This window comes from Phodopus roborovskii, unplaced genomic scaffold (genome assembly GCF_943737965.1).
Source record: "Phodopus roborovskii unplaced genomic scaffold, PHOROB, whole genome shotgun sequence".
NCBI classification, from domain to species: Eukaryota; Metazoa; Chordata; class Mammalia; order Rodentia; family Cricetidae; genus Phodopus; species Phodopus roborovskii.
The window spans coordinates 21,641,850-21,665,334 of NW_026126434.1; the positions used below are offsets into that span (position 1 = coordinate 21,641,850).

General features: G+C 51.1%; 1 protein-coding gene across 1 annotated transcript; it reads right to left on the reverse strand.

Moving 5' to 3' along the window:
• Positions 1-3,281: 3,281 nt before the first annotated feature.
• Lrrc75b (leucine rich repeat containing 75B) lies at positions 3,282-10,505 on the reverse strand. Its single transcript, XM_051186911.1, has 4 exons — positions 10,093-10,505; positions 7,252-7,380; positions 5,936-6,036; positions 3,282-4,324 (listed from the first exon to the last, which is right to left on the reverse strand). Exons 1-4 carry the CDS (start codon positions 10,267-10,269, stop codon positions 3,799-3,801), a joined length of 933 nt encoding a protein of 310 aa, XP_051042868.1. The 5' UTR covers positions 10,270-10,505; the 3' UTR covers positions 3,282-3,798.
• Between the last annotated feature and the right edge of the window lie 12,980 nt (positions 10,506-23,485).

Below are 23,485 nucleotides of genomic sequence, written 5' to 3' on the forward strand. Positions count from 1 at the left end.
GGAGCCAAAGGACAAAGTAAACGTGGAGAGACACCCCTGAAATAACAAGCCAAAGCAAATTCTTCTCCTAAGTTGTTTTTCTTAGGCATTTCCTCCTAGCAATGGAAGACTAATTAATATACATACCCAGGTTCTTACTCAAGAGAAATGAAATGCTCATGCCGTAACTAGTCATGAATTTTCATAGCAGCCTTGTCTGTCATAGCCAGAACCTAGAAACAACCAAATATCCATCAACAGGTTCATGGATAAATTGCAGTACACCCATGAAATACTATTCAAAAAGCAATTCTTGATATATGCAATAATATAGGTGAGTTTCAAAATAATTATGCGTGTGTGTGTGTGTGTGTGTGTGTGTGTAAAATACATTTGTAAGATCCCATGAACTGGTCTAAATCTAGAAAGTGGAAAGTAATTTATGGGGCAAAACAAACCAATAGTTTTTAAGAGAGGTCAGGGTGGAAGGAGGAGGGTGGTCAGCAGAGAACACAGCAGGCTTGGGGGTGACAGACACATTTACTGCCATGGTAAACATGAATGTGTAAATGTGACAAAACTATGCTGCACACTTTAAACTTGTCACAGTGTGTTCTCTTTATGATGTTGCAATATTATGCATACATATACATAGCCAAGGCTGGCCTACAGGCATGTGCTGCTCACCAGTTCGCCACACCCAGCTCACAATGGCTTGCTTTTTAAATAAATTTCTGTTTTCAAAAAAACAAAAAGTGTGCAGAAGAAAATACTGGAGGTCTCTGTTTGTAGAGATGACAGGAGTGGTGCTGGTGACTGGCAACAATCTCCCAGGACAAGTATGCTTTCCCTTTCCACCCAGAGAAAACCTTGGTGCAACAGGCACCAGTTGCCTGTGGTTCTGGATTCTCAGAAAGATTGTGCTAGGCAGCAGTGGCACAGGCTTGTCATTCCAGCACTCAGAAGGTGGATGCAGGACGGTTGAAAGTTAAGGCCCAGCATAAGCTACAGCACAAGACTCTGGCTACATAAGTAAGTAAATAAATGGAAAGTTGGGATATAGTGAAGTGAGAAAGCTCTTGCCTAGTGTGCTGCAGGGCCAGAGTTCAATTCTCAGTGCTAAAACAGACAGACAGACCAATGATAGATGAATGGATGGATGGATAATAGACAGAGATAGAAGATAGTAGATAGTTGATATAGATAGATAGATTAGATAGATAGATAGATAGATAGATAGATAGATAGATAGAAAGAAAGATAGATAGATAGAAGATAAATTATAGGTGTGTTTTCAGCCTAGCTCTTGCCAAACCTCACCACACAAAGAGCCTGGGGACTCCCTGATACTACAGCATGCTGGCCTGTACCCCTCATGTGGCACGCTCTTTCCAAACCTCATTTCCTCCTCACTAAAGCAGGACTTTCATACTTTGTTCCCAAATGGACCACACTGATAGGAAGTGATGGGTCTAGACCGTGGATGGGTTTCAAGTTGGCACCCAAGCAAGGCTCCATGTGCTTCTTCTCTCCTGGTCAATGTTCTCTTTACCACCAAGCTGAGTGGAGCATACTACACAGGCTTGAAAACTCCCATAGAACGCATGCATTGAATACCTAACAGGTAAGAGATATGATTTAAAGAGTGGTTAGGTCTGCAGGGCTCTGCCCTCATGCATGGAAGTCCATATTGCCACAGTGGGGCCCCTTCCATGCTTTCCAGGACTGTGACACAGCAAGAAATCCCTCACCAGATGTACTCCTTCTGTCTGACTTCTCAGCTTTTGGAACCATGAGCTTCGTAAACTTTTGTTGTTTATAAATTACCAGGATGTGGTGTTCTGTTACAGTAGCACAAAGACAAGACACAGCCCTCACTTCTGGAAATCTCTGTTCCTGACCATGGAATCTCCCTGCTGGTTAGTCATGAGAACTCCGTGAAGGGCCAGGGCCACTTAAGCAGCAAGGCCAACTTTGCCCACATCTCCTAAGCCGTCCCAGGAACTGGCTCAGCTATTGCATCACATGCCTCAAAAAGGTGGAGAATTTGAGACCATCTGCTGCCACCTGGATTTGCCTGGACACTGCCTGGGACACCTGGATACAGTCCTCACATATCACCCTAGGAGGAACCTCGCTGCATATGGTGACATCTAAAGGTCTGTGGGCTGGCTTTGTGCCAGCTGTGGGGGAGAGTAAGAAGGCCAGGGGAGACCCTGAACTCTGCTGTCATTCAGGAAGGAGTTACAAAACTCAGCTCCCCAGGCATGTGACAGGGTTATCAGTCTGCTGGGTCCAAAATTGGCCCTCCCTCCCTTCTCCGCTGGCCCGTACTCCACTCGGCTTTGCCTGGCTCCAGAAAGCCCAAACCCTTGTCCTGGGTGAGTAAGGCCATGTCTTTAAAACAAGCAGGGGTGGGGGAGCGGCAGAGGGTGAGGTTAGTGCCTCTAGATGAGTGCCAGGGTCCAGTACAGCAAGTTCTGTTTAACAGAGAGAAGGAAGTTGGGTCCCAGGCCCGAAGAAGTAGAGGACCTAGCCAGGTTCCCCCGGTAAGTGGAGAGTAAAGCCAGAGGCCTGCATTCTTCTCACTGTCCCTTGATTAGCAGTTGTCTAAAGCAGTAGAGCATGAGTGAAATCCTTTGCTTCACCGGACCTGTCTCAGGCCTGGGAGTGACATAATCCAGCCCACTTTCTTCTTGGCCACTGGTTTGGGGAAATGCTGGAATTGATGTTTTGGGGGAGCTAAGTGTACTGTCCACTTGGAGACGGACAGGGAGGCGGGTGAATCAGAGCTGGTGGGCTCTGGGCACATGGGTCCAGCATACAACTCTCCCTACCCCCACCTTTACCTTGACCCTGAGGATATCCTCTGTTACTGGGTCTCTCCACTGTCACCGGGCCTTAAGTCTTGGCTCTACACAGGGGCCTTAGGCCACTGGCTTCCCCAACCAGAGCTTCTCTGAGTTCCTTTCCCACATTCTCTGTGTGTCTACTTGTTGAGCTGAAAACTTTAGTCTCCTAAATGGGGCAGTGAAGGTGACCAGACGTTGGGAACCCACCTTAGGAGATTTGGAAAAGGAAGCCAGTAACTCCCCATTGAGATCCCCTTAGATCTGTTCTGCCCTGAGAACTCCTGGTGCTAGCTGTATCCTCCTCCACCCCTTCCTTACATGTTATGTGAGACCCCAGAGCTAGAGGAAACACTATAGCTCATCTCTAGCCAGCCATATCTCCTCACCCCATGCAGGAGGCCTGGGCACCAGAGCAGTGCTGTGCCCTGTTGGGGACATAGAGTCAGCACCCTCAGCTCCATTGTGGCTTTGCCTTTAGTGTGTGAAGCCCTGTTCCCAGCCCAATGCACACTGAAGGGCCCTCATTGCACTTGCTACAGGGCTCCATGCAGAACTCTGTCTGTCTGTGACTCCCAACCTACTCCCCTGAACCCAACGAACACTAAGGGGACATCAGCATGGCTATAACTGGCTCTGATCCATCTACCCACTCTCGGCAGATGGGGTTTTCCTACCTCTGTAGCAAGCCTGAGCTCAATGAGTCTGAAGTCCGGAGTACATGAAGCTTGAGGCAAAGGCCACCATCCTTTCCTGGAAGGTCTAGGCTGTGAATACTGGTGCCCCTCTTTGCTGGGTGAGATGGGGCCCCTAGCCTGGGCTGGCTGGCCTGTCTTCCACAAAACCCTTCTTCCACCCATTTCACCCCAAGTTGAACATTTGTGCTGACTCTCAGTGGGACATTGTGGGCCCCCAATGCCTCGTTCTTAAGACACCCCAGTCAGTAGCAATGAACCAGACCAGTAGTTAGTCACCTAGCACAACAGCCCTGAGGCTCTGGTCCTGGCTCAGGGGCTGCAGAGCCCCAGGTGGAGACAACAGCAGTGGTCTCAGCCATGCCACCCCCAGGCTCAAGGTCCAGACCCTCATAAATGGTGGGGAGGGTAGTGTGCTGACTCAGTCGCCGTCGAAGGCCTACCAGCAGGGGCTGGGGAAGTGAGGCCACATCCACATTGTTACCCAGATCTACCCAGGCCAACACCGGGAACTTGGCGGAGTCCTTGATAGCCTCCGTGAGCTCACGGGCAGCAGCTCTCGTCAGTCGGTTGCCATTAAGCAACAGCTGGGTGAGGCGGGGCAGAGCCCAAAGGCTGGGCAGCAGCAGGTGCAGCAGCTCATCGCTCAGCTCCGTGAAGCTCAGGTCTAGGACCACCAGCTCAACACCATGGCTGCCCAGGTAGCGTGTTATGTGTTGCACATCTCGAGCAGATAGCGGGATGCCAGAAAGGTCCACAGTCTCCCCTACCAGCAGAGTCTTCTGGAGGCTGCTCTTGAGGCTATGGAAGAATGCAGGTGGATGCACTGAACCAGAGACCAGGCAAGACTCCACCCACCCAGCAGGCAGTTACCCACCAAGGGCAACCTAGGTCCTCTGGCCTGGCAAAGCCTGGTTTAAAATGCCATTTCTGGGCCTGAAGAGATGGCTCAGCCCTCAAGAGTACTTGCTGCTTTTTCAGGGGACCCAAGTTCAGTTCTTAGCACCTACATGCTGACTAACAATTGTCTGTGACTACAGTGCCAAGAAATTCAACACCCTCTGGTCTTTTCAGGCATCAAGTACATGCACAGTGCGCATACATGCATGCAGGGAAACACCCATACACTTACAAACTAAAAATAAGGAAATCACTTTTAAGCCATTGTTTTAAAGCTGGTGGCCAAAGGCAATGCTGGTAATATCTCTGAGCCCATATCCCCCTCTGGTGAAATGGGGCATGGCTGTGATGAGGATTATACACATGATGAAGGCTCTATGTGTGGACTGTTATCATTGTGCTTTGTGCACCTGTTAATGTTATTTATTTCCATGACTGTCCCGGGGTTTATAGGTGATAGTCCATTCTACAAAAGCTCTAAGGGAAGTGAAAAGAGTCCTTTGGCTGTATATCATCACTAAGTGAGGACCAGGGCTCTATATCACAGTGCCCTGACCCCTAAGTCTACAGTTCTTCCCGTGCCTCTCTACAAGCAGCATCCTTTATGATAATGAAAAAAACTTTGCCATGAGTGGATATGGTATCATTCTGGTCCTCTCAGTGTTTGGGGGTCTAGAGATGGGACAGGCCCAGGATAGTAAAGGGGGCTAAGGGATTACTAGGGGAGGCCCCCTGTGTTAAGCTGAAAGAGGCACTTGGAGACTGGGGGAATGTCGTCCAGGGCCCCTGGCACACTTTGCTTTCTCTCCTGTCCTTTGTCCACAGCCCTCTAGGAAGACAGGTTACTAAGAACACTGAGAACATTGCCAGGGGCCCATCTGCTGTGGCAGGAAACAGTCACATGGGTTCTGGGTTCACCTTGGGTCACAAGGTGTAAGAATGGAACAGGGTGGAGGATAAATAGAGCTCAGGTCAATTCCCAGCTGTGGTTGTAGGCCTTTGGTCCTGTGCTAAGATTGTGTCATGAGGTCCCCAAAACAGGGAACCACAAGCAGAACAAGCTATCAAGATGCTGTGGAAGTCTATGCATCAGGAAGCCTGGAGCTGATAAGTTCCCAAAGGCTGCAGGAAGGGAATGGCCTTAGGCAAGCTACTTTCCCTCTCCTATCTCAGTGTTCCTCCCTGTGAAATGGGAGACTCAGAATCTGTCCTTATGAAAATTTTACCTGATGTACCTACGACCCAAGGAGGCACAGGTCCTGGAAAGGGACAGGGATGGAGTGACCAGGGACTGGCAAGAGGTATCACTGGAAGAAATGGGAAGCAACTCATATGGAACATGTAGCTTGGGTTAGGAGTATTGCTGCTGTGGGCCAGGGTGGTTGCCAGGGCTGGAGCCTTAATATAAAGGAAGGCAAGGGAGTAACAGAGCAAGATTTTTGTGCACTTAATTCTCAGAGAAGGGGCCCTGAAAGACAGGGCACAAGGGCTGTGTGGCTGGGCTCTCCTTACCTGTTCTGGGTTTTCCGGTGGGGCTTTCGCTTGGAGTGAGGGGTGAGGTGGTAGATGAGCTGCCTACAGATCTTATCAGAAGACTTCCAGGGCTCATGGTCCTACAGGGGGTGGGGGCGGGGGTGGGGGTGGGGGTGGGGAAGAGATCATGGTGAGGATGAGCCTGAGCCCCTTCCATTCTGCCCTGGCTGTAGCCTGGCTCACCGCCAGGAGAGGCTGCCTGCTGGGGGCTGGACAGGCTAGTCTGAGGCCCGCAGTGCCCGGTGGGAGGAAGCCCAGACAATGAGCCCTTGTTCCCTGTCCTCAGGCCTAAGGCCAGTAGCTCAAGCTATCAGCCGGCAGCTTGCCACCCTCAACACCCCCAGGGGACTTGCCACAAGGAAGAGGCCACACCAGGCCCCTTGAGGGAGCCCTATTCCAGAGACGCCAGTCCCAGAGAATAGGAACGAGCCAGGTCAGCATGTTCTTCCTCTCATTCTCCAAGCTATGCTGCGCCTATGGGGCCTGGGTCTGGGCTGACAGGGCCGGGGTTTGATGTTTTACTGCACCACATGGTTCTCTCGGTCCTAATTGTATCCCCAAAGAGACCCAGCTCTGGGGCACACAAGGTATGCTTTCCACACAGCTGGCACTGAGCACGTTCCATACACAGAACATTCCTTTAAAGCAGTCCCCAGAGCTTGCAACACACACACACACACACACACACACAGAGAGAGAGAGAGAGAGAGAGAGAGAGAGAGTAACTGCCAATTAGGTGGCTACTGGGATGGCTGTGGACTAGCCAGCTGAGTACCAAGCTGACAGTGGACCCCCTTATTTCATATGGGGGTGGTTTGTTGTGTTTAAAAGTCTTGGGAACTCATAGGCAGTGCTGTGATTATGTCCACAGTCAGACATCTGTAGGCATTGTCAGAACAGGGTCCAAGGAGGTAGAGAATGCAGGTAGCAGGCTCCAACTTAGCATGTCATAGGACTTGTTTGTGACCCAAGGAGCAAAGGAAGGGATTGTGAGCCCCCTTCCCCAAAGGTGTCCAAATAGGAAAGAGACCAACGTCCTCAGCCTATGGTAGCTCTCTTCTGAGACAGGAACAAGAATATATGTCTATGACAATGCATGTGTTAAGACAGGCTATGTTCTGAGTCCCTACAGGTCTTCTGCTCAGGTGGGGGTCTACCTAGGAACATGGTTTTGGGGCTCAGTGAAACAGCTCACACCTGCTCCTGAAGCTGTTCTTGAAGAGTAATAGTTACTAGCCTAAAGCCTAAGCAAGCATGAGAAGCCAAGTTCCCCGGCCTATGCCTGCTGACCTCACCTTCTTGGGGCACTGCAGGTCCCGGGCCAGGTTCACCAGCAAGTCATGGGAGATGGGGTCCACCAAGTTAAGCAAAGCCACATTCCTGTAGAGGATGTCACTGAGGAGGTTCCCTTCAAGGCCCAGGTCCTATGGGTGGTAAAGCAATGGTTGAGTAAGTGGGGGGTCAGGGCTTTCCTTCTCCCAACCAGGCAGAAGATACACACTTTACTGCTTCACTTGTTTCTAAAACCTTCTCCCCACCCCCCTGACTTGGTTGAATCTCTCCACATATGGTGGCAGTCAAGTGTCTAGAGAGAGGGGGCATGGTAAGGTGTGTGTGTGTATGCGTATGTGTTTATGTGTGTATATATGTGTGTGTGTGTATGTCTGTGTGCGTGTGTGCGAGTATGAGTGAGTGTGTGTGTGTGTGTGTGTGTGAGAGAGAGAGAGAGAGAGAGAGATGGTTACTCAGGCTCCTTGTTGGGTGTGTGATGTCTTGCTGTGACAGCTTACTCATCTAATAACCTTGAACGCTGAAGTCCCTAGCACTCCTTTTGGGTCCTTTGTTTCCCTCCTACTCCAGAGGTCTCTTGAATTGTGCCATCTTTTTTCCTCTAGGAGCGAGCCTTTCCCCAGATCATGTTCTTCAAAGCAGCTCAAACTCAGCCTGCTCACTTGCTGGCTTTGTGTCCCTTTCCAGAGTGCAGTAGGGGACCCCACCATGTCCTCCTCTGTAGGGCTCACTTAGCATCCTTTCCCTCTATCCCCAGCTCACCAGATGAGTCTCTGTTCTCCCATTGCTGATGCCAAGGTTCAGACCTCATACCTAGTCACCTTTGCTCAGGACTCCCAGCCTTCCACATTCATCCCTGGGCTCAGGGGCCACTCTATGAAACACACATGATCCTTACCCTTCATTCCATTAGAGGAGACTAAACACTAGAGCTATACCATCAGAGACACAGAAAGTGCAGAGTCATGACTCCCTGGGCTTGGCCATCACCCCTTCCCAGCCTACCAGCCTTCTTCTCTTTAATCAGATCTCAGGGTCAGGGTCCTGGCCCTTCATCCCCTGGCCTTTTCCAATCTACATCTATAGGCAGGATGTAAGGCTGAGAATATTGATTTGTTTTTATTTTTTCAAGACAAAGCTTCACTATGTAGCCCCAACTGGCCTGGAACTTGCTAAAGCTGGCTTGGTACTCAGGGATCTACTTGTCTCAGCCTCCTGTATACTGAGATTGATGGCATTCATGCAAAAGGTGTTTTAGAAAATACGCAGGCAGCCTACAAGCACCTAGCCTCCATGTGCCATCTTCTAACTCCTTAGCCAGAGAAGGATATGCCCTGGGCTGTCCTGAGCACACAGGAAGTCAGGCTAGGCAGCAGGCACACAATGGGCAATTACAGACTTTCTGAAGCTTATGGGACAGGATAGGGTCCTGAATATGCCTCGAATCTCAACTTCTAGGACATAAGGAGGGGACTTAGCTGCTCTCTGAGGTTGATCCCCTCCCAGATGCTTCCAGGGAATGCAAGCCAGTGACTTTCAGCTCCACCATCCCAGATAGTGATCTGTATTTCTAGGCAATATGCCTGGCTGGGTGCTGCTTGGCGGTTGCTCTCCTGTTTGTATTTTCAACATGGTTCAAGCCACGGATGCCAGCAAGGTGGGGAGGATCCAGAAAGAAGGAGTCTGATGAGTCTGGACAGACCCAGATAGCAGACTACCTTCCACTGGCCTGGTCAATGCCTCTTAAAGTGACAGCTCCACTTTTCCAGACTGTTGAGTCTACAGGGAGGGCACCCAGTGGTGGGGGAAGTGTCTGACCCTGGATCACCTCTGAGATTCTACCCCCCCCCCCATTATAAGTTGGTCCTGAACTTGCTATGTAGCTGAGGATGACCTTGAACTCCTGATCTCCTGCCTCCATCTACCAAGTGCTGGGAGTACAGGCGAGAACCACGATACTAGGTCTTCCTTCCTTCCTTCCTTCCTTCCTTCCTTCCTCTCTCCCCACCTCTTTCCTCTCTCCTCTCTCTCATGCTAGGATAGATAGAGCTCAGGTCTCTCCAATGTTCTAACACTGACCTACATCCCTAGACCCCTTCTGTCAGTTTTCCATCTGGGTCCTGGCTCATCACTTCTGTTTCTCCAGCTCTAAGCATCTAACTTCATGGTGGGGGCAGCAGCTATTGCACGGGGGTGAGGAGGCTGAATGGGAAGTGATTTGCCCAGGGGTAGTGCTAGGACAGGCATCCCTGTCTCCTTAGGCAACTCAGGGCTCAAGATCTTTGGCTAGGGTACCAAATGTGTCTCCCAAGGGCCCAGATATGGCACTGTCATGTACAGATGTGGTTGTGTATTCTCAGTGGGTTCAAGCTGCCTGTTAGAATGGCTGGTGTGTGCTCTGTGGCTTTGTCTGGGCTGTCATGATGTCTGTCTCCTGGCGCACCCGCAGGCCATTTAAGCTGAGCCTCCCAGGGCCCTTTCTTCCTGCAGAATGGAGAGCAGCGCTCTTCCCATTGTCCTTCCGCATGAGATGCCCTATCCTCACCCACTCCAACTCTTGAGACGTCCAAACACGGGCTCTTAGCTCCAGACTGGTGATCCCTCAACACACACAACACAACAGATTTCAAATCCCAGTGCCCCAACACACCAGCCTCATCTCTGGTGAGCAATCCCCCAGCCCCACCTGGCCACTTTAATCCACGCCCTCCCTCCACGCACAAACCTCAACGTCTGAAAAAACCTACCGTGCACGCTAGGAATCCACCTCCCCTCCCCCCTCCCCCGCCCGAAGCCCCCAGCTCCTCCCTGACCCCCAATCCCGGGCTGCCCCTCTTTTCTCTCGCCTGGCGCAGGAGGCGCAGAAGCTGCCGAGCACGCTCCGGCCGCCGCTCGCGGAGCGTGGACTGGATCTCTCGCAGCCAGCGCACCCTGCGCTCGTAGGGCGCGGGCCCAGCGCCCGCCGCTGCAGGGGCATCAGAGCCGGCCGCTGCCCTTGCCCGCCGCCCCAGCCGCGCCCCCATGGCCGCTGCGGGCTGGCGCCGAGACGGTGGAAGGGAGGCGGACTATCTGCGGCCGCGCCCCGCCCGGGATGCGCGGGGTGGGCAGCGCCGAGTCTACGGCTGCGCGCCCAGGCACTGGCCGCCAGCGTGGAACCCAGGATCACTCCTCTTTGGCAAAGATTTCCCTGTCGAGGGCCCCGCCCGCGAAGGACCTGGCATTGGAGCTCTTCCCCTAGGTGGCCAGGGAAGACACTGAGGACGAGGTGGCATTTGGCACCTCTCAATCATGTGGCCCCAGTGCTGACTGACTGGGGCATGTAGTCGTCTGACTGTACAAAAAGAGCTTGAGGCGGCTGAGGGTGCTTTAGTCAGTGCCAACACCCACTTTCGGAAATCCCCCCTCCCCGCGAGCAAGTGTATCTGTCTTGTCCACTCTGTGTGGATGGTACTAGCCTTGGCAAATCTCAAATGACACTTCCTGCTTTGAGGGGGACAGAGACTGACCTGGGCAGGTTGAGCTTACCGCACCTCCTCTGACCCCCATGCCTGAGAGATGAACAGACTAAGCCCAACCCTGGCAGCCTGGTACTAGGCCCTGCATGTTCCTGGTCCAGCTTTCCTTACCTAACAAAATGGGATGGTGGTGCATGCAGGGGGTCCCTGGCTCCTTCAGAGACCAAATTTGAACTCAGATCATCTAGTTCTAGAGGAGTTTCCTCCTCAGACCCCACTGGAAGCCTGTTGCCTGCTGCAGCCCTGCTTGGCCCCAGTTCTGAGCTTCTCTCCTTATGTAGGAGGGGCATTGTTGGTTCTGCCCTCTAGCCTCCCACCCCCACCTCTAGTTAAGGAATGTGTCCAGCCTGAGTCTGGGATGCCTGGCTGGGCAAGTGTGCAAGCCTAGTTGAAGCATGTGCGGGGAAACCTATTTCAGGGCATTTAGTAAGGGATGCCTGCCAGGATCCTTTCTCTGGGTCAGGCGTTGCTTGACCAGAAACTGGAGATGGAAGTGGGACACTGGTTCTGGGACTGAGACCCTAAAGATAAGGTGGAAGTCAGCAGAACAGGTAGTTGCTTGATCACTCACAGATACCCCCTAACCACTTTTAGCCAATTCCTAGGCTTCCTTTTCCCCAGCATCCTCCCGTCCCCTCCTCTGCAGCAGTATTGTCCTAGGGCCACCTTGGCACGACAGGTTTCCTCCCTGGCAAACCTGCATGACTACCCAGCCTGCCCTCCCCTAGGGCCAAGGCTGTTGCTGAATTGACAGTGTATGAAAGCCAGAGCTTTGCCCAGCAGTCCAAGTGTCCCAGGCACTTCTCAGACCCCTTGCCCGGAGCTGGAGGCCAGGTAAGCGCTCTCCCTTTCTCTTCCTCCCTGCACCCTCAGGGCTGGAAACAGACCTGGATGCCTCCCAGATCCTGACCATGCCATTTCCAGAGGCCAAGCCAGGGCTAAGTATCCTACCTTGGAGCATGAGAAAATGAAGGTGAGAGCCAAGGGGGGAGGAGAAAGGATGGAGGGCTGAGCACAACATTAGAAAGGAACAAGCTGGGCAGTGGCTGAGTCCTGTGGCAGGTAGAGAACTGCTCCCCCCCCCCCCCGTAACCCTCTCTAGCCAAGAGATTCCTAAAGAACTTTTTCCAGAAAAAGAGGAAGTTTGGTATCTGGCCCCAGATCCCTGGGTGTGCTTTCCTTAGCCCGCTGTCTGGGTGCCTATGGGAGTTGGCTCTTGGGCACTGTTTCTGGCTTAACCTGACTTTGACAAGAGCCCCCATAGACAGGGCTGTCCCCTCAGGAGTGGGGTTATCTTTCCACCTCACCTGTCTCCATGTATACTGAAGGCTGTGGCCCTTCTCCCTGGAGTTATCCTGGGCAGCAGATTTGTGGCAATCCTATGGTGAGGCAGACTCTAAAGCCACCAACTCCATCTTTAGGAATAATGTAGGGCATAGGGGTCTGACCTGGGTCCTTCAGGACAGCTTTGTCACCCTTACAAAGCCCACAGGGGCACAAAAATGTGAGGCAGTGAGTATGAAAGGGAAGACTTCAGGCCTTGATGGGGACATTTGAGGCCCAAGTGGGAAGTGCCTGATGTTAAGTTTCAGCAGGAGTTACACCGTGGTTGTTCTAAACCCTTAACTACACATGTGGTAACCCACTAGGAGTGGACAGGAATCCGGGTTACAGAAGAGCATGGAACTGAACCAGTCCCACCTCTGGGCTCTTCCTCCATCCATCCAGTGAGAAAGCACACACACACACACACACACACACACACACACTCTCTAAATCAAGGCTTTTATCTTGGCAATAAATCATACAATCCCCGATCTCAGCAATAAATCATGTGATCTCAATCAAGCTGAGCTTGCTGGTAACCATGACAAAGGATACAATCTTTGTTGTTGGTTTGTTTTTTGAGATAGAGTTTCATATAACTTAGGCTGGTCTCAGTTATGTTGGCTGAGGATGGCCTTGAACTCCTGATCTTCCTCTGTCCACCTCCAAAGTGCTATGATTACAGACTTGAGCCCCAATGTCTAGTCACAGAATGGTCTTAAAGCCTTTACTGTGGGGAAGGACAGGTCCTCTACAGAGATGGTTTCCCTGAGTTTACTCTATCAGGGATGGGTTCTCTGCCCTGGAGGAGGTAAAGGAGGCAACAGAAAGGATTCAGACTCCCTGCTGGCTGTTTACTGTTTGTATAGCCATAGACAATGCAGGGTGGACCATTACTTTCCTGAGGTTACTGCAACCAATTGCAGCAAGTTCAATGGCTTAAAACAGCCAAGTTCTGGTGTTAGAAGCCTAGAATCCTAATGTTAGCAGAGCCATGCTTCCTCAAAGGGTATGGTACCAGATCATTCTTTGCCTTCTCTCCTTCCAAGCTTTTTCCCCCAGCAGTCCTTGGGGCTGTTTGGCTTGTACTTGTCACTCAAATCTCAGCTTCCATCTTCACATGCAAACTGCTCAAATGGCCATCTTGTAAGACCACTAATTACTGCATTTAGGGCCTACCCTAATCCAATATGATCTCATCTTAACCAATTATCTTGTGAAGCCTCTATTTCTAAATAAGGTCATGATCTGAGCTCCCTAGTAGTGGGCATGAGCTTGGTGGTAGGGAAAACAACACACCACAGAAACCTCTGCAAACCTCAGTTTCTTTGTCTGTAAAATGACAAAGGCATTGTAGGATTAGAGACATGAATAAAGGAGCTGGCATGGCAAAATTAATCATCTGTGGCATTTCTTTTCTTCTTTTAGTGCTGATAGTTGAGTCCAGGGTTCTTTGCATACTTGGCGACCATCTTACCTTTGAGCCGCACCTAGCCCCTCTTTATGGCTTTACAATGAGCCCACCCATCCACCCTCCACTAGCATAAATCCATTCAGGAACGATTACTGGGTGCTGTGAATGCTGCCCAGACTATGGCAGAGGAAGTAGGAGTGGCAGCTTGCCTACAGAGTTGGGTGCAAATAAAGGTTAAGGACGGTGGTGTTGAAATAGGGGGTATGAAGGAAGAATGGGCCAAGGTAGTAGCCTGTAAAATGTCCTGGCAAGAGCACTGAGTGCAGAGAGGAGGCAGGGCAGGCACCAGCAAGGCAAGAATTTCTCTGCAGGGCAAATGGGGGCCTTTGAAAGGTTTTCCAGGGGAAGAGGAAAGTGTTCCAGTTTACATGTTGAACAACACTGGAGTTCCATTAGAGAAACAGCCACATTACAACCTATGACTGGGCGTCACCAGGTGATAGGAGTGGCCCATAGGGGCTGGTGGGGGAGGGTGTTAGGTGTGGCTTGGAGGAGGTCACAGATAGCACCAATTAGAAAGGACCAGTGGAGGCCTCTGAGGGGCCAGACTCTGGCTTTTGTGGCTGGTAGAGGTCTGAGGAGGGCAGTTACTTGCTCAGGTTTGGACATGCTGACCTTGGGCACCTGACACAGCCAGTGGCTCAGACTTGGCATCTGTATGAATAATGTATTAGTTCAGCATCCAAGAGGTAAGAGAAGCAGAGGAACTGCCGCAAAGGAAGGGGGCTCTGGAAGCGTGGGGAATCTGAGCGTGGTGTGTATGGAAAGTGCTGGGCGGTTTGGTTTGGGTACCAGTAAAGTCACAGGGGAGTGGTGGGTGAACAGGACTGCTTGGCTTGTGGTCCAGGAGACTGAGACAGAACTGAGTTGGCCTTCCTGCAGACTATGGCATGTGATGGGAGGACCAGGATGTGGCTAGGACTGGGCTTCTCTCCCAACTCCCTGGAGATCCCAGACACCGCAGAAAATTACCAGGTGACACAATAAATGCTACCTGAGCAGGAAGGGTAGGACAACCAGGAAGGGGGCACTTTGTGCCTTTCCTCTGAATTGTTCATTGGGCAGAACAGACGTGACTTCGCTCTGAGTGCCAGAGGCAGGCCAAGACTAGGCTTTGGAGCGCCTCTGGGCCTCCTGAAGTCTGACTTGTTGAGTCTTCTAGTTCCCTAGCCTCTCTGGAGAGGAAACTGAGGTCAGAAAGGGAAAGGCTTCCCCGGTCCCTATGTCAGCTCTCAATGATGTCAGGTTTGAAACAGGGGAACTATAGGGCCCATGTCTCTGAGATTCTACCCTTGGGTTTTGGAGTTGGACTTGTCCCACCAGGTGCCAGGTTGTCCCTGCTGCTCAGTGCCCCCAGGCATTAACAGGCTGCCGATCCTGGAGAATCACACACTTGGCTCAAGTTCTGCTTACACCAAAGGTAAGTACTGGATGGTACCAAAAAAACCAGGCTTGGGGAGGGGAGGGGCGTGCAGGAGCTCTGTCCCTGCTGTGGTCAGTCAGGGCTTGCCTCCTCAACATCATTGGATGACACTAGCCTACTTAAGGACTCTTCTGTCCAGCCAGTGTGGTCTGTGTGGTTCTGAGAGTTCAGAGCCAGGTAGCCACAGGACATGGGTGTCCCCTGCCTCTCTGGACTATGGCCTCAGATGACTAGAAGGGTCTGCAACCAGACCTATCCAAAATGAGCTGCCTCTTGTAGCTTGTAAAAGGCATCACAAGAGACAGGCTGGGGCTTGACTCTGGAGAAAACTTGCCAACCACTTTAGAAGATGGTGAACTCCCCAATGGGGCAGATGTGTAAGCTGAAACATCAGGGTGCTGGAAATCAGAACAAACATTGGGATTCTGTGATCCTAAAGTGGATTAAGTTGTTATGATATTTGAGATCTGAAGTCAGTTTCATTCCAACAGTCTACTAAGAGGGGGCATAAAATGTCCCAGATGGTATCAGAGTTCTCAGCTTCCAAGGCGAGGAGGTTGATCCTGCCTCAGGAGATCTAGAGTTGGGGAAGGTGCTGCTACATCTGGACCCACCCACTTTGCTTACTCACTCTGAATCTACTGCATAGGCCATTGACCTCAGTTGTAACCCTTACCCACCAGGGGCTCACGATGTCCAGGCGTGGTCAGCCTTCTGGACCTGACAGTGATGTGGGGCATGGTTGGAAGTGGCAATGAGATGCCAGTTTCAGGAAATGGTTAGCACAGCCTCTCCTTGATAGGTCTCTGTCCTGGTGAATGGCCATGGGCAGAACCCCTCCCCAGTCCACTGAACTGCAACCCCAGCATTTGGTTTCCTGTACTCATTACACAAGTCTTGCTTTACCCATACCTATAAGATGGGGTGGGGGAAGAAAATTCTTTTGAAACAGGAAGTACCTTGGGGGCCACTGTGAATTCATTTCTCTAAAATTATTTCTGGAGAGGGGATTTGGAGTAACTCCTGAGCATCCCGCTAGATGTGTTCTTAAGTCTCTTGCCTGGCCAAGGCCCCTGAGGCATGGACTGATGGTACCAGCACAGAAGAAATGATTTTTTAAGATGAAAGGCACTGGGATAGTGGTGTGACACCCTCAGGCTACCCTGGCATGCAAAAGCTCCTGTGGGGGATGGAAGGGGGGGAAGCACAAGAGGAGCCCAGTTTAGCTAGCCCTCACCAGTGCCCCCAACACTCCCTTCTCATGGCTGTCCTCGGCCCCGTTAGTACCCCAGAACTAGCCAGTGAATGAAGAGGCACCCACAAGGGTCTTAATGAGCAAGCCAGGGTTAATGGGTTACCCAGCATGGTGATATATTCACCAACCTCCCAGGGTTCTCAAAGTCCAGAATGGCTCGGCTTTCAAGGTCTAGGCTTGTAGGTTTGGCTACCCCCATTTCCAGCCTTGACACCTTAGAGTTCAATGTGGGACAAGAGAGGTCAAGAGGCCTCCACACCACCCATGGAGCAGCCTGAGGCTGCCTGTGCAGGAAGATTCTAGGTCCATACTCACCTTAGGGTTCTCTCTGCCTCAATCCAGTCTCGGCCCTAGCCCTGGTCCTTTCCAGAGTCTTCCATCCTAGTATTTGTTCATCCTAGACCATGGTCTCCCTACCTGGCTAAAAGCAGTGGTTTTTAAATTTTATTTCCTGTATATGGTGTTTTCCTTTCATGTATGCCTACAGACCACTTGTGTGCCTGGTGCCCTGGAGACCAGAATAGAGAGTCACATCCCCTGGAACTAGAGTTATAGACAGCTGTGGGCCACCATGTGGATGATGGGAATTGAAAGTCCTCTGGAAGAGCAGCCAGTGCTCTTAACCTCTGAGGCATCTCTCCAGTCCCTGGGATTTCCTGTTTGTTTGTTTTAAACCTTTCTTTTAAATTTGTTTTATTATTTTGGAGATGGAGAGATATCTCAGTGTTTAAGAGCACATTCTGTTCTTGTAGAGGATTCAGATTCAATTCCCAGCACCCACAACAGGCAGCTCACAACTTCCAGTAACTGACACCCCTCTGACCGTCTCATACACAGACATACACACATACACATAAATAATAATAAACGTATTCTAAGTTTTATTTTATTATCTTATGTGTGTATATACTTTGCCCATGTGTATGTCTATGCACCACATACATGCAAGTATCCCAGGAAGTCAAAGAGGACATCAGAGTCCCTGAAACTGGAGTTAGAGATGGCAGTGAGCCACCATGTTGGTGCTGGGAATTGAACTTGCATCCTCAGAAGAAAGGGTAATCAGTGCTCTTAAGTGCCTAGCTATCTTTTTAGCCCCAACATTTATTCATCTATTGTGTGTGTGTGTGTGTGTGTTGTGTACATACATGTGCTCCAGAGTGTGCTCTGGTTCTTGAGAATTCCCTTTTTCAGGTTCAGCAGGAAGCACCATTACCTACTCAGCCATTTTGCAGACTCAGAGTGTGTGTGTGTGTGTGTGTGTGTGTCTGTATCTGTGTCTGTATCTGTGTGTGTTTCTGTGTGTGTGTGTGTGTGTGTGTGTTATTTCCAAACAGGTTGGAGGCTTCTCAGAAAACCTCAGAGGAACTAGGTGTATGTGTATGTGTGTGGGGGCGGGGTGGATTGAATGACTAAGGGAAGCTGAGGACCCTAATAATGGAAGATCTGACTGGCTGGGTGATCCCAGGGCCTAGAGGCTTGGAATTTCCCCCTTTGTTGGAAACTGACCCTATCTTGTGAGGGCTTAAATGTACAGGTCCTCACTTCCCCTGCCAAATGCCCCCACCCCATACCCCCCACCAGCCAGATTGCCTTTATCTAGAAAATTGAGGGATTAGGAAAGAGTTGGGTCTGAGACTTTCTTTAGTCCAGCTAACCAAAACCAACTGGGCCACAGAGTGGGGGAGGGGTTCCAGAGGTCCAGCCTCCATCTGCTAACACTCCTTAGACCTTGTAGGGCCTCAGAGAGTTTCAGCCATAACTTCTACTAGGTTAGGGCATCTGGCTGCAGCCCAGTTCTAGGTGACCCCAGTTGGAACACGGGAGCCACAGTTGTCCCTCCTCTTTTTGAGATACAGTTTCTTTAAGGTCTACAGGGTCCCTCTGGGCTCAGGTTTCTCATGGTGACCCTCTCAGCCTCCACCTGTCCCCTACTGTTCCAGGTCACATGGCACCAAGGATTGGATTTGGAGCCAACCCTCTCTCTACCTGGAGTAGTCCCTGTACCTTTAAAGCCTCCTCCCATCCCAGGCCAGCTGGGGGAGGGAAGGGAGGAGCTGGGTCACAGCTGGGGATGGGGACTTAGTCTTCCGCTGGTGTGGAACCGGGAGTGAATGCAGCACGTGTCTGGCTGGGCCCCAGCTACTATGTGACCCCAAAGCTCTCCTCACCCTCTCTGAGCTGCTGGACATCGTAGGTGGGGCAAAATCGACTTGGGGGCCTTCAAGAAAATGTGAAGACCTGGTTCTGTCCTTCGGCTCTACCATGCCATTCTAGGGCCTCTAGTGAGTGATCCCCTCAGAGCCTGTGTAGCCACTGCACTGCAGGAGCGCACCGCACTTCTGGTTAACTGGGCAGCAGGCTCCTGTGCCCTGGTCGATGTGGGTTAACACAGGTAGGCAGAGCACTATTTCTTTACCTGGCAATTGGGCTCAAGGGGGCTGCCCAGGCTCTCCTTTCAGTAGAGGGTGGCTGCTAAGTGTTTGGAGTGGAGTCAGAAAGCAGCCTTTGAGTCCTGGTTCCCAGAAAGTGGATTTGTGATTGAGAATGAAGTAGCTGAGACCCAGGAAGATCTGACAGCCCCAGCAGCAGTAATGATCAGGGTTCTGGAGGCACTATGCCCTCCAGCCATGCCTGCCCCTCTCTGGGCTGGGGGTGGGGGTGAGGGCAGGGACCATTGTGCAATGAGTCATTCCAGCTCCAGGAGGTTCTGTCACCTCTAGATATGTACCTAGGCATTTTAAGCTCTCTCATCAGGTTCCCAGCAAGCAATGCTTTTCAAGTCATTGGTAGGGAATAGGTAGGTGTGTGTAAGGGGTATGATGTATGTGTGTAAGGGGTTAAATATGTGTGTAAGAAGTATATGTGTGTGTAAGAGGTATAGGGGTGTATGTGTAAGGAGTATAAGTGTATGTAAGAGATAGGTGTGTGTGTAAGGAGTATAGGTGTGTATACGGGGTTTATAGGTATGAGTGTGTAAGGAGGATAGGTGTGTATAAGGGGATTGTAGGTGTGTGTGTGTGTAAAGGAGTATAGGTATATATAAGGGGATTATAAGTGTGTTTTCTGGTCCTCTGCCTTCTACACCAGTTTGGGCAGCAAACTTCAGGCAGATTCCAACCTCAGGTCTGGGAGAAGTTATTGTCCTTTTTTGAGGGGGGGGTTCAAGACAGGGTTTCTCTGTATTGTTTTGGAGCCTGCCTTGGAACTCGCTCTGTAGACCAGGTTGACCTCTAACTCACAAAGATCCACCTGCCTCTGCCTCTCAAGTGCTGGGATTAAAGGCATGCACCACTAACACCTGGCTAGTGTCCTTCTTACTTACAAGCAGGACTAGGAGGCTGAAGAGATCTGTGTTCTTGTACCCAGGTATCCTTACGAACATATGGAGTGTGATGGAGTATCTTGGTCCACAGACCTCCTAGGGGCAGCAGATCTTGGGCAAATTGCTTTTGTCTAAACTTCAGTTTCTTTTCTTTTGTTTTCTTTCCTTTCTTTCTTTTCTTTTGAGACATCTCACCATGTAGCTCTGCCTGGCCTCAGACTCACAGAGATCAGTCTGACTTTGCCTCCCAACCCCTCCAGTGCTGAAGATAAAGGCATGAACCACCATGCCTTTCTTGCTGGTGGGTGTATTTAGACTATGCCCAGTTTGATTCCTGTGGCCCTGAGATGTCATAGCAGTTCTCAGACTCTAGTGGATCTGCTGCAGGATTAGCAGAGACATTTCAGTCTGTCTTTCTTGTACATGGGAACCTGCTATACTCAGCTCCGGTGTGTGTGTGTGTGTGTGTGTGTGTGTGTGTGTGTGTGTGCGTGCGTGCGTGCGTGCGTGCATGTGTATGTGTGAGTGATATCTGTGTATATGTGTGTGCTTGTGTGTGATGTATGTGTGTGTGCAGTATGTGTGTATACATTATGTGTGTATGTGGTATGTTGTATAGTATGTGTGTGATGTATAACTGTATGGTGTGTGTGTGTGTGTGTGTGTGTGTGTGTGTGTGTGTAGTATCCATGTGTGTGGTGTTGGGGGCTGTCTGAGGGATAGCACCGGCAGCATCTCTAGGTATATGAGGTTTGTACACTGATGAATACAGGGTCTCCACCACACTGTAGTGGAGTCAGGGAACCGCTCCTCTTGGCCAATGAGGATCAGGAGAGAATAGAATGCCCTTTGAGGCAGACCCACAACTGTGTCTAGTTGAAACTTCATTGGTGAGCTAGTCAGGGACATGCAGCAGTTTGAGACAGGAACCAGGTGGCAGGATTGCCCTGATGGATTGTGTGACTTCGGGACAGGTCTGGCCTTCTCTGGGCCTTGCCTTTCTAGGCTGTTCCTGTTATTGATTGGACCCATGGAGCTGTTCCTTAATTGGTAGTTGAACCGGTCTGGACGCTGAGGCCCTAGGCTCTGTTCCAGGAATGCACCTGTCACTGACTAGTAAGGTACAACGAGGTCTCTTAGATCTGGGCTATGGTATAGTGCCAGGGGGCACCCCTACTTCACTGCCTCGGGACCATTTCAAAGACATAAATCACAGAGGGACTTAGCAGGAGCTCTCAGGAAGGGCTCACCGGTGGCCTCTGCCCTTCCAGGAAAAATCTGAGAAAGGGGAGCCCCTTTCCCAGGCTCTTAGCACCTCCCACCTCCCGCCCAGGGCCCTCCTGGGGCTGCATGAACTTTAGTCACCTGGTCTAATCATTGCGCCTCCTTGCTGCTGTGACGTCAATATTGACCGTCCTCCCAGCCTGGCTGGACCTCTTGCAGAGGATTCCCTATTCCACACGCCACTCAGAGGCCTCCAGCTGCCCTTCTGAGATGCTGGGCACCCCTTAGCTGACTACTTGCCCCTCTGGGATTAGGTAAGCACATGGGTCCTTGACTACTACCAGCCCTTTTCTACCTCTGACCTGAGGAGATGCTCAGCCTCAGATCCTGACACCAAGTCAGGGTTGGGGGTGGGGCACTGAGCTGTTCTACAAGGCTGATTGATAGGCATGGCTCTGGCTGCTTCTGGGGGTCGGTGCAATCAGTTCTATAGCTAGGATTTCCTAGGTAGATCCATTTACTTCTTACTTCCTATCCCAGAACTGTCCTCTGAGGAAGAGGGGGTTCTCTCCTGGGTCCCCACTCCCTCCAGAGAAGGAGAGGTCTAGGTTTGAGGAACAATGCCTCAGTTTCCCTCCCAACATGGATTTGGGTGGAGCCAGGGCTTCTGGCTTTACATATTCTGTTAGTGAATCTTTGAGAAAACTGGGGTGGGGGGCTGGGAAATGGAAGCCCAGGGTTCCAGCAGGGTGTCTTCCGCTTGGACTGGAACATCTGCTTGTAGGAGGCTGAGCCAGCCCTCCCTGTCACAATGTCCCATGAGGAAGGGACAAGGGTCAGGGGTCAAGGCTGCCCATTTCCTCCCCCCGGCCTCTTTGGAAGAGGGAATCTTTCTGAGTGTCTTTATAGGGTTGTTCAGTGGACAGACAGATGGATAAGTGGACAAGGAAGGCTGAATCGTGTAATGGGGAGTCACAGATGGCTCTCACCTCAGGGTCCTGAGACTAGTTTCAGTTTATAGCCTCAAACCTGGGAAACCCAAGATACCCCAATTGGGCCAGAGCTGTATGAGGCCATGCCCATTCCTACCCTACTGCATAGATGGGACTGTTCTGCACCAATAATGAATGATGGCACGTGTTGCAGGTCTAGCTCCTAAAACCCCTTGAAAGTGTAATGTGACTGTCTCACCAGGAATCCTAGACTCTGGCCTAGGCTCACTCCAGGGCCCAGGATTTGTGCCCAAAAGGCTATCAGGTTTAAAGAAAAGTATAGACTGTCCCTTGGACAACAAGGACAGGGTCTGGTTGCCATGATGGATAGAAGGAACCTTCCAGTTGCATCCTGGAGGACCAAGCTGGCCAGGGGAATTACAGGGATGAGACTGTGACTTCAGGTCAGATCCAAGCCTGGATTCAGGCAGGGAGAACTACTAGGGATGCTACTGGGGGCACAGGGTGGCATCCTACTCTGCCTTGGGCTGTGTCCCCCCCCCTCTGCCTCAAGAGTTGTAAATCTGTTTTCCCACATGAGATGAGGCACCAAACCCTGTTACATCACTTACCACCCAATCCTCCAAGCCAGGGGAGGGGAGCTTTTCCATTGTGGAGTCAGTAACTTTCTCCTTAGGTATGGGGAGGGGACAAGAACTCCATTCCTAGACCATGGATACCCTTTCTGATCCTGAACTTGAGTGCTCTGAACAAGGACAGAGAGAAGCAGAGTGGGGGCAGCCTGGGACTTCATGAAAAGGCTCTCCAGTGGATGCCACCCTTTGGAGGAAATGGAGTCTGGGAGGAGAGCACCCCACACCTTTGTCAACGCGTTTCTCCCTCTTTTGAGTTACATCCTCCTCAGTAAGGCTGGGGCTTTCCTTCTCTGTGTGGTCTGGAAGGAAACCCTCAAAGGAAATAGCTAGGAGGCACACCTATTTGTTTTTTAAAGATGTGTTTACTTTATTTTCTGTGAGTGAGTGTTTTGCTTACGTATTTGTCTGTGTACTATCTGCATGCTCAGTGCCCACAGAGACCAAAGAGGGCATGGGATCTGTGAACTGCTGTATGGTTGCTGGGAATTGGAACCCAGGTTCTCTGGAGGAGCAGCCAGTGAGTGTTCTTAACCACTGAGCCATCTCTCCATCCCCAGCCTTCCCCCCCCCCCCCCTTTTGAGTGTATCTCATACTGTAGCCTAGAACTTACTAGGTAGCTTAAGCTGGGCTCAAATTCCTGGCAGTTCTTCAGCTTCTGTATCCTGAGTGCTAGCGTTACAGCTGTTAGCCACGACAGATACCCAGCTTAGCACTTCACATGTTCTCATCCAAGTCTTTCGAAAACACCCCTGCGAGTGTGCCAGCTCCAGTCCCTTCAAGGGCCTGGAGCCTCAAATCCCTTTGTCCATAGGCTAGCTGCTCTTCCTTCCAAATCCTGGGCTCCCGCATGAATGCCCTGGCCCCTCCCTGCTCTGTCCTGTGACCCCATCCCTGGGTAGTGCTCAAGAGAAGTCATGCATACATGCAAGCATCTGGGAGTCTTTTTAGCTCCAGAGTTCAATGGGAGGCAGAGATCAGCCAGAGGCAGAAAGAGACTTATCACATCAGGCACTCCAGGAAGTGCTCGGCCTGCTTCACATGTAACTCTGTGACTTCCAGGAGTCTAAGGAGGTGTCCTGCTCCAGGAGTTTCAGGAAAGCCTGACCCG